Source organism: Prionailurus bengalensis, chromosome D3 (assembly GCF_016509475.1).
Source record: "Prionailurus bengalensis isolate Pbe53 chromosome D3, Fcat_Pben_1.1_paternal_pri, whole genome shotgun sequence".
Classification (NCBI taxonomy): domain Eukaryota; kingdom Metazoa; phylum Chordata; class Mammalia; order Carnivora; family Felidae; genus Prionailurus; species Prionailurus bengalensis.
In genome coordinates, this window is record NC_057356.1 from 40,152,951 (window position 1) to 40,167,207 (window position 14,257).

At 41.5% G+C, this 14,257-nt stretch overlaps 1 protein-coding gene across 11 annotated transcripts in view; it reads left to right on the top strand.

Moving 5' to 3' along the window:
- Positions 1-14,257, top strand: part of DLGAP1 (DLG associated protein 1) — a 900,656-nt gene that overhangs the window by 637,626 nt on the left and 248,773 nt on the right. For all 11 annotated transcript variants that reach the window (XM_043558382.1, XM_043558383.1, XM_043558380.1 and 8 more), the window contains one exon: positions 2,680-2,894. In XM_043558382.1, coding sequence (XP_043414317.1) covers positions 2,680-2,894 — 215 coding nt within the window. The remainder of the gene's footprint in view (positions 1-2,679; positions 2,895-14,257) is intronic.

Genomic DNA, 14,257 nt, shown 5'->3' on the forward strand with positions numbered 1-14,257 from the left:
AAACGCTGTGTGCATCATCTGTGACCCTAAGCTGTACCAATTTAATTTATAAAATGTAATTGCTAAGCCAATAGTGAGGTTCTGAACATGATCATATCTTTACAATGAGTCACCTGCCAATTGAAGGAAAACAAGACTGTTCCAAACGTTTATAATTTCACTGAGAAATCTTCCTTGTTGCTATGGTGATTTTGATGCTATTCAGCTAAAGCAAAAACTCCACATTGTTACTACCATGATTAATAAATGGCAAATGAATCAGATGCAATGGATTACGAAGGTGTCATGGGACTACAGTTATTTGGTTCCGTAGATGCCACACATCATGGCCCAGAAAGAGAGACAGCATTAAATAGTGGTCAAGAGCAAGTCCTCACGAGCTGCCAGGTTGGAATTCTGCCCCTTTGTAGCTGAGACTTTGGTCCAGTTACATAACTTCAGTTTCCTCATTTGTAAACTGGGGATAATAATAATAATAGTACCCTTCAGCTGTGTGGATCAAATGAGAGAGCATTTACAAAGCACTTAGAACAGTGCCTGCACATAGGAAGTGCCACTTAAAAATCTGTTAAAATAAACAAACTGCATAATGAAGCTTAGCCTAACTTCACTGGTAGTTTTCCAAATTAGAACTCACAAACCACTGTTTCAGGTCCATAAGAAGCAGCATCTCTTCAGTCTGATGTTTCTAGACATAAGCTTTCAAATTATGCAAATAAAGTCATAATTTAAGGAGTATAGTGCTCTTTTTAATGGAACATGTATTTTCACTTCCTAGAACTTAGACAACATTTAGAAACCTGTTTTTTAATGTGTGTATGTGTCATCGTGGACAATTGTACGAACCCTTCAGATGTAAAATTCATATATTACTAATCACAAAATTTAGGTTAAGAAAATTCTGATCTGGGAGTCGAACCAAAATGCTTTAAATGCCAGTGCTGTGTGTTCTTTGGCAAATTCCTTAAGCTCTCTGACTTCCTGTTTCTCATCTGAGAAATACAGAAGAAAACTTGCACCGAGTTGTTATGCTGTTACAATAAGACCCTCTAAGCAAATTGCATAGCATAGTTAAATGTTAATAATGAAACACTGTATTATTGATGAATAATCCGTAAATAGCATCAAAATCTTAAATGCCTGTTTACCTTCTCATTGAGACTTGGCCAGTCCTTCCTGGCTACTCCTTCCCTGTCACCATTACTGATAACTCCTACTTGCAGTCTCTCTTTGGTGCATATTCCATTTATGGCACCATACCTTAAACTTGCTGGTGTGTTGATTTGGACCTATGCCCAAATGCGTTTATGCTCTGTCTTCTCATCGCTGTTATAAATACGTTAAGGGCAAAAACCAGCCTCCTTCTTCTTTGGTGTCTTTTCATTAAGCCCTGTGTACCGTTCCACACACTGAAGGCTGATTATTGCTTCTTAATGGATAAGAAGAGTGGTCATTGTGCATTTCTTTTACTAAGTGGAGGAGTAATGAGATCCTAGTTTGAGTCCGTGTGGAAATGGAAAATCTAAGTGGAACTGAAGACAAAGTCATAAAGAAGCCTTCTATAACATAGTGTAGTGCTCTGCTGAATTCAAAGGCAATGACTGTAGAAAGAAAAAGGAGCAGTGTGCTGAGAACATACTCTTGTGTGGTACCCCCAAACGGGGACTTAGAGTAGGATGCAGGGAAGCAAGAGGAAAAGAACAATTCAGATAAGTAGCTCTACCGGGTAAGTACAGAAACTCTTCAGGGTTGGGGGTGTTCGCGCATGCGTGCATGTGTGTGTGTGTGTGTGTGTGTGTGTGTGTGTGTGTGTGTAGTCAGAGGCCAAGGATAATTTAAATTAAGAAAATGTCACTGGCTTTCATGAGGAGATCATTGGAAACCTTTAAAGACTGCTTTCAGTAGATCTATGGAGGCTGAACCCAAATTAAGAGGCGTTCTGAAAGAATAGGTTTTTGGAAAGTTCAATGCAACTGGTTTAGGAAGCAGAGAGACTGGATACAAGACAGTGGAGATGGACAGTGTGAGGACGGTGGAGATAAAAGTGAAAGATTCTTAAATTTTAAGTGACAAATGAAAACAAATAATTGAAGATCTCAAATAAAACTATTTTCCTTTTCAACAGCATTCTTATTGGAAGTATTTCGTGGAACTCTTATCTTTATTAGCATGAGAAAAATGAGAAGTAAATCAGAGGCCATGGTTTTAGTTTTCCCTAATACACAGGATCTTTTAAAGATTGAGACATGGGGGCGCCTGGGTGGCGCCGTCGGTTAAGCGTCCGACTTCAGCCAGGTCACGATCTCGCGGTCCGGGAGTTCGAGCCCCGCGTCAGGCTCTGGGCTGACGGCTCAGAGCCTGGAGCCTGTTTCCGATTCTGTGTCTCCCTCTCTCTCTGCCCCTCCCCCGCTCATGCTCTGTCTCTCTCTGTCCCGAAAATAAATAAACGTTGAAAAAAAAAAAATTAAAAAAAAAAAAAAAGATTGAGACATGGAATTGCATGTATTCAAATATTTGCAAACCAACTATAGTAAGACACCATTAGTGAAAAGTAATTGTCTGAAGTTTTAGATAATTTATCTCTATCACCCACATTCGGGGTCATACCAAAAAATCAATAAAGGAAAGAAAAGTGTAGGATTTTATTAAAAATGAATTCTCTGTTTTATATCTGAATAGGTTCCACAGGATGAATGGACAGGGTACACCCCTAGAGGTAAAGACGACGAAATTCCGTGCCGAAGAATGCGGAGCGGCAGCTACATCAAGGCCATGGGAGATGAAGACAGTGGTGACTCTGACACAAGTCCCAAGCCTTCTCCCAAAGTTGCTGCGCGAAGAGAAAGCTATCTCAAGGCTACTCAGCCATCCCTTACAGAACTCACCACACTCAAGTAAGTGTTTCCAACACTACACTTCTGGTAGTCCGGCTCCTTGTATTCTCACCTAAAATCAGATCGTGGGACCCCCAGAGTAACTGGGGCAAAAGACACCCTACAAATGGAGCAGTGTGATGCCCTGAATGGCCTAGTGATTTTGACATGGGTTCTGACTTGTGTATCCCAGTGCCTTCAAAGACATGGGCACCCATGTGTATGCTGCATAGATCATAAACTGAACCACAAGCCCCAAGATGAAGAGTTTGAAACAATCCAGAATGGCTTCTGAAATGAATTAAGATTTCTGGTCAATGAAAAGATCTATGTATCTCAACTCTTGGGTGTTTTCTTAACCACTAAATCTGCAGGACAACTCTTTCTTATGAGACCTTTGAATTTTTCAGATAACTGAGTAATACAATAGAGCAGATGATCTTGGAGAAGCTTACAGAAAGTGGCTATGCTTAAAATTTGGATGATATGTGAAGGTTCTTGATATAGGTTTTTAAATTTGGATGCTAAATGCATATAATTTGTAAGACCTTAAAAATGGATTTGGGGGGACACCTGTCTGGCTCAGTCGGTGAAGCATGTGGCTCTTGATCTTGGGATTACAAGTTCAAGCTCACATTGGGTGTAGAGATTACTTAAAATCAAATGTTAAAAAATGGTTTTTGGTTTTGAAAAATATGATTATAAGTAGTCCTTACCTCTATTTGTGCTATTTGTAAATAGAGAATAGCACTGCAAAAGAAACTACTGAAATTATTTTAAGCAAAGCCTGACTTAATTTTTAGTATTATTTATGGAGAGTAAATCGGAGCCTTGGAATGTATCAATGCTTGGATCATCATTTGAAAAATATTTTGTGGATGATTTGTATTTTTAAGTGCCTTTTCCCCCATGTATTGAGGAAATACATACTACTATTCATGCATTTATATTATGCTACAAAATAAAATATTAAAACACAAAATAAATAAAATAGAAAAAGACCAAAGCCATCAGGCTAAGGAAAACAAACTAGACTATTAAGCTAAAACACTGAAAAACAGCTGACTATTCTATGATGGAAACTTACTTAAACAGCAAAGTAATGCTATAGCTTAAAACAGTGGACAGAGTCCCCTCACAAATTTTTTTCAAGGGGTCATGTGGAACCTCTCCAGATCACCTCAATAAAAAATTAATACCAGTGTGCCTGGGTGGCTCATTGGTTAAGTGGCCAACTCTTGATCTTGGCTCAGGTCATGATCTCACGATTCATGAGTTTGAGCCCCACATCGGGCTCTCTGCTGACAGCGCAGGGCCTGCTTGGGATTCCGTCTCTCCCTGTCTCCACCCCTGCCCCATTCATATTCTCTCTCTCTCTCTCTCTCTCTCTCTCTCTCCTTATCTCTCTCTCTCTCTCAAAATAAATAAACTGAAAAACACTTTTACTTAACACCAATGACATTAGTAAACCAACCCAAGAAAGAAAGCTCTTTTTTCTTTCCTTCAGCGTCCAGTTGCCCTTCCTCTTTGCCTTTATTATTGCAAGTATCAGTTTCCTCGGGCTGCCATAACAAAGTGGCTTGAAACAACAAAAACTTGTAATGTCACAGTTCTGGATGCCAGAAGTCGGAAATCCAGGTCTCGGTGAGACCTTGCGAGGCTCCTTGAGACCATGCTCCTTGAGAAACTTGTTGAGAACAATCCTTCCTTGCCTCCTCTCAGCTTCTGGTTGTGGGCCGCCAGTCCTTGGCATTCTTTGGCTTCCAGCTGGAGCACTTGAATCTCTGCCTATCTCATGTGCGTCTTCACACAGCCGTCTTCTCATCACACCACTCACATCGGATTAGAACCCTCCCTAATGACCTCATCTTCACTTGATTAAATCTGCAAGACCCCTATTTCCAAGTAAGGTCATGTTCGCAGGTACTGGGAGTTAGGACTTTGAGATATATATATATATATATATATATATATATAGAGAGAGAGAGAGAGAGAGAGAGAGAGAGAGAGAGAGAGAGAGAAAGTAATTCAACCCATAACACTGCCACACAAGGTGAAAGTTGCTCATGGAAATGAAAAACAGAAACAGGTTTTTGTTGTACTTTGGCACACCTCGTGGAGGCTCAGAAAATTAAATGTACCCAGTCAGAAAAAAAAAAAAAAACAAAACACTGGATGTGTAATAAAGGCAGTCTGCCAAGGTGGTTTAAAATGAGGGTGGCCAAGGATAACTTCTGGCAAATATCTTCTATGGACTTTAAAATATCTCTCCACTAGAGCCAAGGTGCTAATTAACATCTTCCAGAAGAAGCAAAAGAGGGAATGTTTTGCGCAAGAAAGTCACTTAGACCTTCAAGAGCTCAGTTGCCTCAAATGTATACCAAGCGGTGGGACTCTGCAACCTACAGAGTCCCTTCCAGAACCTTAGTACCCCCTTAGTTTATCTATCGGGATGCACGTGTCACCTTGGCTGAATGACACTTTAGGTCGCAGGTAATGAGATACAGCGATCGCCGCTGTAATAACCAGGTATGAGGAGAACTGAAAGGAACGGAGCGTAAGAAAGGCTAGGAGAGTGCTCTGAGGAGGCTGAGGACTGGGGGGTAGGTGCAGAAATCACCTCTCACACATGTGCCCTGGTCTGCTCTTCTCCCAGCTTCAAGGGCTGTGGGCGATCCACTCTGAAGTCATTGGAATTCTTCCTTGTTCATCTTGCTTCCTACATAATACCATCTTCCTCCCAAGCCCAGGGCCCTATTTTTACAACCCTCGTATACTTCCTTGACTTCTCGGAAGTTTTAAGAGCGGCAGTGTTGAAGAGTTTTAAGAACAAGACAAACACGGAGAGTGGCTAAGCTGTTGGTGGGGGTCAGCTACTTGGGACAGTGAAATCAGTCACCGAGCTGAGTTAGTTGGTGACTATTCTCTTCCTCCAAACCTATGGAAATGCAACATGGTAACCAATTTACTAGGGGACCCCTGAAGAATTGAGAAACTTGTTTCTACTCAAGATGAAAAACTCAGAAACTCAAGATGGAATTTCACCAAACCATCTCTATGCTTTAGCAAGCAAGACAACATCTGACCATCATTCAAACGTGCCTTTCTTCCCTTTCCTACCATTCCATTGCCCAGGCTTACTTCTCGTGGTTCCGTTTGTCTCCATTCATTCCTCCCTCACCTGGTTTAGGGATTCCATTCCTCATTATAGTCTACGTATTAGGCTTCCGTCATACGTAACTCCAGATGATTCCTAGTGAGTGCTAGTTTAATGGTATCGGAGGTACACAAGAAGACAAAGGAAGTGCACTATGGAGGCAGAAATTCCAACATGACATGACTTATAATCAATGCCGTCTTCCATTCCTTAATGATGTTTTGACTCAAGACCATTATTTCTCTAGAAGTTCGAAGCATTCGGTCCCTCATGAGAAAAAAAAAAAAGATCCCCATATCCTGGAATTCTAGTTCCCCAAAAAAGAAGACTATATTTTTGTTCTTACTTCTTTGACATTTAAGTCACTTTTTTTCCTCCTTCCTCCTCAGCAATTCACAGCTTTAGGGATGAATCATAGCCATGAACCAAGATAACTAAAATTAGCCAAGTGAGATTGGGGCAACATTTTGTTGGAGGTTTTCAACTCCTATCTTCTGTCAGAAATGTTGGAGAGAAAGCACTTCCCTACTTTCTTACATTGTTTCTCTCTTTTGTATTTTTTAAAGGCATCTTGAGGGTTTATTTACGAGGGTTGTTTTCATCACCCACTCAGTGTTATTGTGTCCTAAGGTCAGTGGAACACTCTAGAGTCATAAGCAGGCTTCAGACAGTGAACTCCGTCTCGGGGCTGCAAAATTCCTGTAGCTACTCACTGAGGATCATTATTTCTTTCACTCTCTTGTCTCCTTCCACAGCCAGTAATAAATCCCTTCACCCCACTGCTAGCTTTCCCTCCTTTTGTTATTACCCAACAATGAACTTGAAATGGATTATTATCCAAGAATATTACTGTTTTCAAATAATAATTTCTGGATGCTGAACAGTAAATTCTCAGGCAAGTCGAGGAGAGGTTTGGGGGCCAGAATTCCCTCAAAGCGTGTCACCACAGCTTGGCTCTAATGAATTTAACTCTTTTAGTTGGATTTGTTATAACTTGCTATTTATTTTAGCATTGAGACTACAGCCTTGGTTAAAAAATCATGGCCAAATCCCATCTTGGACTTTCCCCCCGGCCCTGATATTTTGTAGAAAGAACTTTCTTAAAAGCTGCTATTTAAAAGATTCTCTATTTAAATTCAACTGTCCATTAATCCTAGGCAAATAACACGTTAAAATGTCTTCATACTTCTTTATCTCTTCATCCAAGAACTGAGAAAACTTTGCTCCTGGAGGAAATAATCTCTAACATTACACACTTTCAAAGGCCTCTGAAATCGACATGGAGGGCCCCAGACTTCTGTGCACGTTTGACTTTGTGGGTAACCAGGTAGAGCTCCTAGCACTTTTGATAAAATGTCTAACAAAAGGCTTCAAGCAGGTTCATGTTCAGTCCTCAGTGTTGAAGGCAGTAGTTTTGCGTGTTCAGAATGGCTAATCCTCTTAATCTGCATTCTTTTCCTGATCCTGAACTTCTTTTTTATGTATATTGGTGAAATACTAAATAGCTGTGTGGCTTTGGCAACCGGTTTAATGTATCCGAGCCTGGCACACACACACCCAAATTAAATGAGAGGCTTGGGCTCTTAGCATGGATGGTACCGCTTAGATAACTCTCATCACCACTCCCCACCCTTCCTGAACACCCAGGCCCATGGCAGATAGCATTACCCGATCCCAGCATTAATGGATCCCAGTACCCTTCCTGCTGAACACAGATTGGGCTTCAGAACCCTTCTCAACACAGTTCTCTAGCACTCACTTCTCATTGACTACTGATGCCAAGAAGTGCTGTCTCTCACCCACAGTCTCTGAGAGATCGTTCCCCACTATTGTATATAAATGTAAGGATGAGGCAGGGAAGAACTGGGAGTTCACGGTTTAAAGACAAAAGGATCAGCATTGGTAAACAAAATAATTTGAGAAGAGTTAAATGAGGCGTTCTCCTACAACTGTAATTCTGGAAGTTTAAAATGTATCAGTGTTATATCAGGAACCCAAAACTAGCTTTTTGCTAGAGTCTCTGTTTTTGATTATCTTTGAGTAAACTTCTTGCTCCCTTTTTTCTCTCTGGACACAGTGTTCCTCACATTCCACAAGCCCCTCCTGCCCACCTGCGGTTCCCCAGGTGCCTTCGCTCCCCAGAAAAGGGGGACCTGGGGCATATGAACATGAGAGCATTTTTTTCCTAAGGATGCGAGCCGTGTTTAAGAACCTAACCATATATATCATTCCATCTCTGTCCTAAGTGGTATGAAATGTCTCTGTTTTCCTTTGTTCTCTGTTTTTCCCACATGCTTTGATGTTTCTCTCCTGCCTGACCACCAGTATAACTCCACATATAACAACAGACAATCTTTCCGATAGAAGAGAGAACAGAACACAACTGACCCTACAATACTGTGAATATAATTCAGTGATATAAACTCAAGATAGTTTCCCAATCCTTTCCTGACCACGGTACTTTCCTCTATTACATTCCATCCTCCCAACTCCTTTACCCACCCACCTTCCACAATAATAAGACAAGGGAAAATGTTAAAGCTAAAACTCATTCACCTGCCCCTAGAGAAATTATCTTAATACCCTTCAACCCCTTGCTAGAAATAAGGCTCATAGAAAAACAAAACAAACAGTAACTGCTACAAGAAATTGCCCATTATAGTCAGCCCAGATCACCAGGCCCAGGTTAAGAAAAATCAGTCCCTCTTTGAGGTATGAATGCTTTCCTCCAAATGAGATGGGCGTGTGTTGAGCCCTGTATCTGTACCACATTCTGGTCTCTTGGGATATAATTGCTCTTTAGAAAAGCCTGTTTTGGGGCACCTGGGTGGCTCAGTCGGTTAAGCAACTGTCTTCAGCTCAGGTCATGATCTCACAGTTTGTGGGTTCGAGCCCCGCATCAGGCTCTGTGCTGACAGCTCGGAGTCCGGAGCCTGCTTCGGATTCTGTCTCCCTCTCTCTCTACCCCACTTGTGCCCTGTCTCTCTCTCTCTCTCTCTCTCTCTCTCTCTCTCAAAAATAAACAAAATGTAAAAATTAAAAATTAAAAAAAAAAGAAAAGCCTGTTTTGGAAGGACACTTGCATAGATTAGACTGTCCCTACAATGACCATGACCCCAAAGAGGAAAGAACTGCTTGCATATCTTTGAGGGAGGTGAAGGAATGAAAGGAAATTCAGATACATTTTAGAGAGAGAACATGTTGACTCATGCTTGCCTTGGGGTAAAGGAAAGAAGGGCCAAATGACCATTGGGTCAGAGATAAGGAGGCGTTGGCTCATGCCTGAGGTTCAAGGGAGAAGCGATAGGCTTTTAAGAGCCTGGGTCCACGTCCGTCAGGACTAGTGTAATAACAAACCCTGCACCTATATCTTTTCTGTGGCTATACAGTATGTCACCTGAGCTGTCTTCTCATGACCAGGCAAGGCACCAAAGACTGGAGAAACATGAGCAGGGGAAGACCCCAGAAGAAGGTTCTGGAAATGCAGATTCCCCAGTCCCCTCCTGCAGTTCCGATCAGCAGTGCTACCCAGTGGCATGCCAGGAAGACTTCTGTTTACCGAGATATTTAAAATCCTTTATCCTGCCTGTCTGCTGGCTACCGTGCCTTCAATTTAATATCTACATTCCCCGTTAAAGCGCAGACAACCAGGTAACAGAGAACACCCTAATTATAATCAGAAATGGTATTCATGTAATCACTCACTCATTTATTCAGGACCTTTAATATTGAAGTCCCTGTGGGAGACATTTATACCTTGGTTTCAACACATTTATTAAATTCTTTACTAATTTCTGGTTTTCCATAGTCAAGTGGAAAATATATATATATAGATATATAGATATATAGATATATAGATATACACACACACATATATGTTTATATATATAGACACACACACATGCATTTGTTTATAAATATATATTTATATATAGATGTTTTTATAAATATATTTATATAAATACAGATTTTTTAGAGACACAAATATACCCTAAAAGATACTCTAGAGTATATAGTTGTGCCCTAGAATCCAAGAATGGTGGAAGAAGGCACTACAGAGAAGAAATAAACTAAAAATTCAGAGGCCAAAGGTATTCAAGTTTATCATTTTGTCCAGAATTTTTTCTGGTCATAAAAATCTACTTGACATGGGGAGAGCGTTTTCTTTCTTTTTTTTTTCTTTTCATTGCAGATTACTATTGTGTCAGCATAGTCCGTGTTATTAGTTTGGCTTTTGTTTTATATCGTTAAAGAAATCCTCCTGGTTCGTCTCTGAGAGCAGCACACTTATGAAGGAATGAGAAAAGCTACTTTAAAGGAAGCCTAGGCAGACATATTAGGAGGCGCCTCTAATCCTTTTTGGAAGCAGGTTGGGTGTGAGTCCTAAATAAATCCGTCTTTACAGAGAATGCATATGGGACAGGAAAACCACTGACATTCCTGTATATAAATAAGAGGAAATGACATCAAAACGACAGCCCAAGGAACTTAGGTTAGCTGCAAGGGGAAACTTCTAATGGCAAAGTTATTAATCATGGAATAAACCAAGTGGGGAATTTGAAGACAAATTTTTCCAGGCACCTTTTAAAACAACCTGAACTGTCCTTCTCTGAGAGCTTTGGTAATTCTGCCGACTTGGGTGGAATGGACAGAATGTCTGTGTGAGATTTTCCCAGCCTGTGGAGTCTAAGTTAAGTCTAAGCCGAAGACCAGCACCACGTTCTTATCATGTATATTCATCTTGGATTTTTACATGAAGCATATGCAAGATGAGATTTCTAGGCACCCAAATAATTCACTTCTCCTTGAGTACGTCACTGCTCTTCCTGACTCTTCCATTTCTGTCACCCGAATTACCATTTTCCCAAATTCTGTCTTGAAACATTGCAGCTCAAACTCTCACCTCTTAGGCTTTAAGGCTTCCCTCCTCATTTGAATGACCACAATGACCCATCTCTCTTACAGGCACCAGCCTCTCCCGGCAATAACTCCTTCTATAGACTTTCTACCAGGTCACCGAAACATCATCTCTGAATTCCATTGTGTCCATGTACTTAGTCCTCAATAGCATTCAATGTCACACGACAAGACTCCATTCTCATTGGAGATCTTCTTTTCTGCTGTTCCCTTACACATATTCTATGCTTTGATCAAACTGAGCTACTAATTGATCTTAGGATCTAGTTGGCTGGTTTCAGACCCATGCTAGTCAGGATAGGTTAGATTATGCTGGGAGTAAAAAACAACTCGCAAATCACAGAGGCTTCCAACCTCAAAAATTTATTTCTTGCTCATGCTACATGTCCATCTTGGGTCCATGGGGAGCTCTGGTCACCATGATCACTGAGGCACCAGGTTGTGGATACTCTATATCAACAAAGATCTCCAAAATCACCAAGACAGGACAAGAGCACACAATCTTAATGCTCCCCCCCCTCAAGTGACACTAATCACCTCCATTCCCATTTCATCCGCAAAAGCTAGTGGTATGGCAATGTCTATCTTCAAAGAGAGTGGAGAAGGCAATCTTAACATGTGCCCAGGATCTGAACACACAAAACAGTATGATAAGCAGCACTAATGATTACTGAAGTACTGAAGTCTATCCTTCTGAGACCAAATATTTGGCGCTCTCTCTCTCTCTCTCTCTCTCTCCTGGAGGCAAAATGTATTTGTGCCCCATTACCACCATCAAAGGCAGAAAACCCAAATTCTGGTCCTATATTAAACTTTAAAGTTTATGATCTGTGGATGATGAATGATTGTCTGTAGAACAGAGAACAATACACTGCAATGTCTACAACTCGTTCAGATATGGCTCCTCCACACTTGGAGACCTGCAGCCTCTAATTGAAAATGACCTGCCCCCTACATGCCACTTGTAATGCTGGAATAAGAACAAAACATCCCCAGTAAGACTCCCATTCAAAAAGAAGAGGACGGGAGACAACAGTAGTCACTGGTCCTTAGCGATTCTACAATCCCACTGGGGAGGATGTTCAGGCTCCTTACTCTGGGGAAGGCAAGGTTTCTTGATTAGGCTACAATTCTGCTTCCTGGAAGCAACTTCCTTGTACTTTGCTCTCCACGTTTCCCAGCTCCCTGCTCTGGGAGAGTCTTCCATTTCTATTATTCCCCCCGATCATATTCAAAGTACACGGCTGGGAACATGTGCTCCTTAGAGCCCAAGAGACATTTTAGGTTCCCCTTGTCACTACATCTTTTAAGTGCAGTACAGCTCTCTCAAGACTGTAATCAGCTTCTTATCTATGGATGTGGGTGAGTTCCGTGTAACAATCATCACACTCGCAGAACCCTTCTAGATACAACAATCATTTTGGCTCTCTTTGTTTGCCTTCCCACCCCCATGCCTCTAAGATACTCTCAGCCTAAAAATGTATTAGTGCTTTCCTCTGAATCATTTTGTCTAATCAAAGTATTTACCTAATTGCATATTTGTTCCCAACGCTCTGACTCCACTCAAAGATTTGAGCCATAAGGTGAGGTAGCCACAGCCTTGATTTGAACCTTGTCACAAGTGGTAGTTTTTATCACTCAAAGCCCTCCTCGGGTTTACCTTCTACAAATCGGGTTGAAATCAGTTGCTTCTTCCAATCCTTCAAGTCCTCGCATCTCTAGCCTCTCCTTATCCCCTTCCGTTGCTGCTTACAATCTAACCAATTCTTTTCTGAGCTTATTTCAAACTGCATCATGACTGCCGACAGCAAACAACACATGCTATTGACATTCTGTTTTGTACCTACCTCCCCTAGAGTTACGAGTTCATTTATTACATCATCTACCTTCCAGGTTGTTGCAGACAACAGTTTACCAAATGATTCGCCACTGCATAACCTAGATCGGTATGTTTCCCAGCCTCCAATAAAAGTTTCTTTCTTCCTCCCAGTATATGTCCATTGTGAATTGTCAGGAGGCTCTGCTCATTTCAGTCACTCAGATGTCCAGAAAGACAGAGAGTACATCTCAGTAGGTGCTTTGATGGTCACCAAATCAGAAAAAGAGAAAGTACGTAATGAAGCACTCTTTCCTGGAATTGATACACATCATTCTTGCTCACGTTTCATTGCTAAAGCCAGCCAGATGACCACACCTGTTTCAGAGAGACAGAGAAGTGCAGTCCTACTGTGTGCCCCGAAAATGAAAAGTTGGGTGTATTTGATGGACAGCAGCAGTGGTACCTCAAGGTCTTTGTTTACACTGTTCCCCACCCTACCCCCCAAGAAAGCCGTCTCGGCTTCATTTATTCATTCAGTTAATGCAGCATGTTGCTGAAGAGTGCAGGCTCTGAGGTGAGATTACCTGGCTTCAAAGTCATAGCTCTGTCACTTCTAGATGTGCTACTGTGGGAAAATCGCCTAAGCTTTCTGTGACTCAATTTCCTCATTAGTTATACAGGGATGATAATATTTCCTACCTCAAAAGTAGTTGTGAAGAATCAATAATGTAACATATGCAGAAGACTTCAAACAGTGCCCAGCACACACTAAGCGCTCCATACGTGTTAGCTATTACCACCCTTATTACTGTTTGGGGCCACCTATTATGTGCTAAGCATTGGGATACATTAGGAGCCAGGATTCCTAGTATAATAGAACTTACAATCTAATGGGAGAGGAGAGTAGGAAAAAAACTCTTCACTCTTTTTGATCTTACTCTCAAATTGAACCTCTCCTTGTTAACCATTAGTTCTTCCTCCTAAGAATTCCTGAAGCACTGTGTTCAAACATTTCTCAAGATAGTTGTAGCCTTCTTACATATACTTCTGTTTTCTCTGTCCTCGCATCAAATGCTATCTGAAGTAATGTTGGAAAAGCACTAGGCATAGGGTCAGCCCCGAGAGGTACTGAATGAATGCTAACTTACCGTTAAACAATCCCTCCGTGCCTCAGATGCCTTGATCGGTGGCTTCCCAGAGTGGCTTTGGCCCGTAGTTGTTGAGTTGAATTGTCATCTAATACCCACCTGTCGCCCTTTGGCTATGCCTGGGCTTGCTCAGACTCCACCTTTCCTGTGCGTCTGAATCTGTGGTTCTCTCCCTGTTCCTTCTCAACCCTCCTTGGCATCACCAGGCCACCTGGAGACTGGGAGCTCAGTCTGGCAGGTATACATTAGCATGTTAAAAATATCTATGCAGACATCCCTAGTATTGTCATCCACTCTGAACATTAGCATATTTCTGGCAGTGCGTCTGGGGAATCCCTGTTTG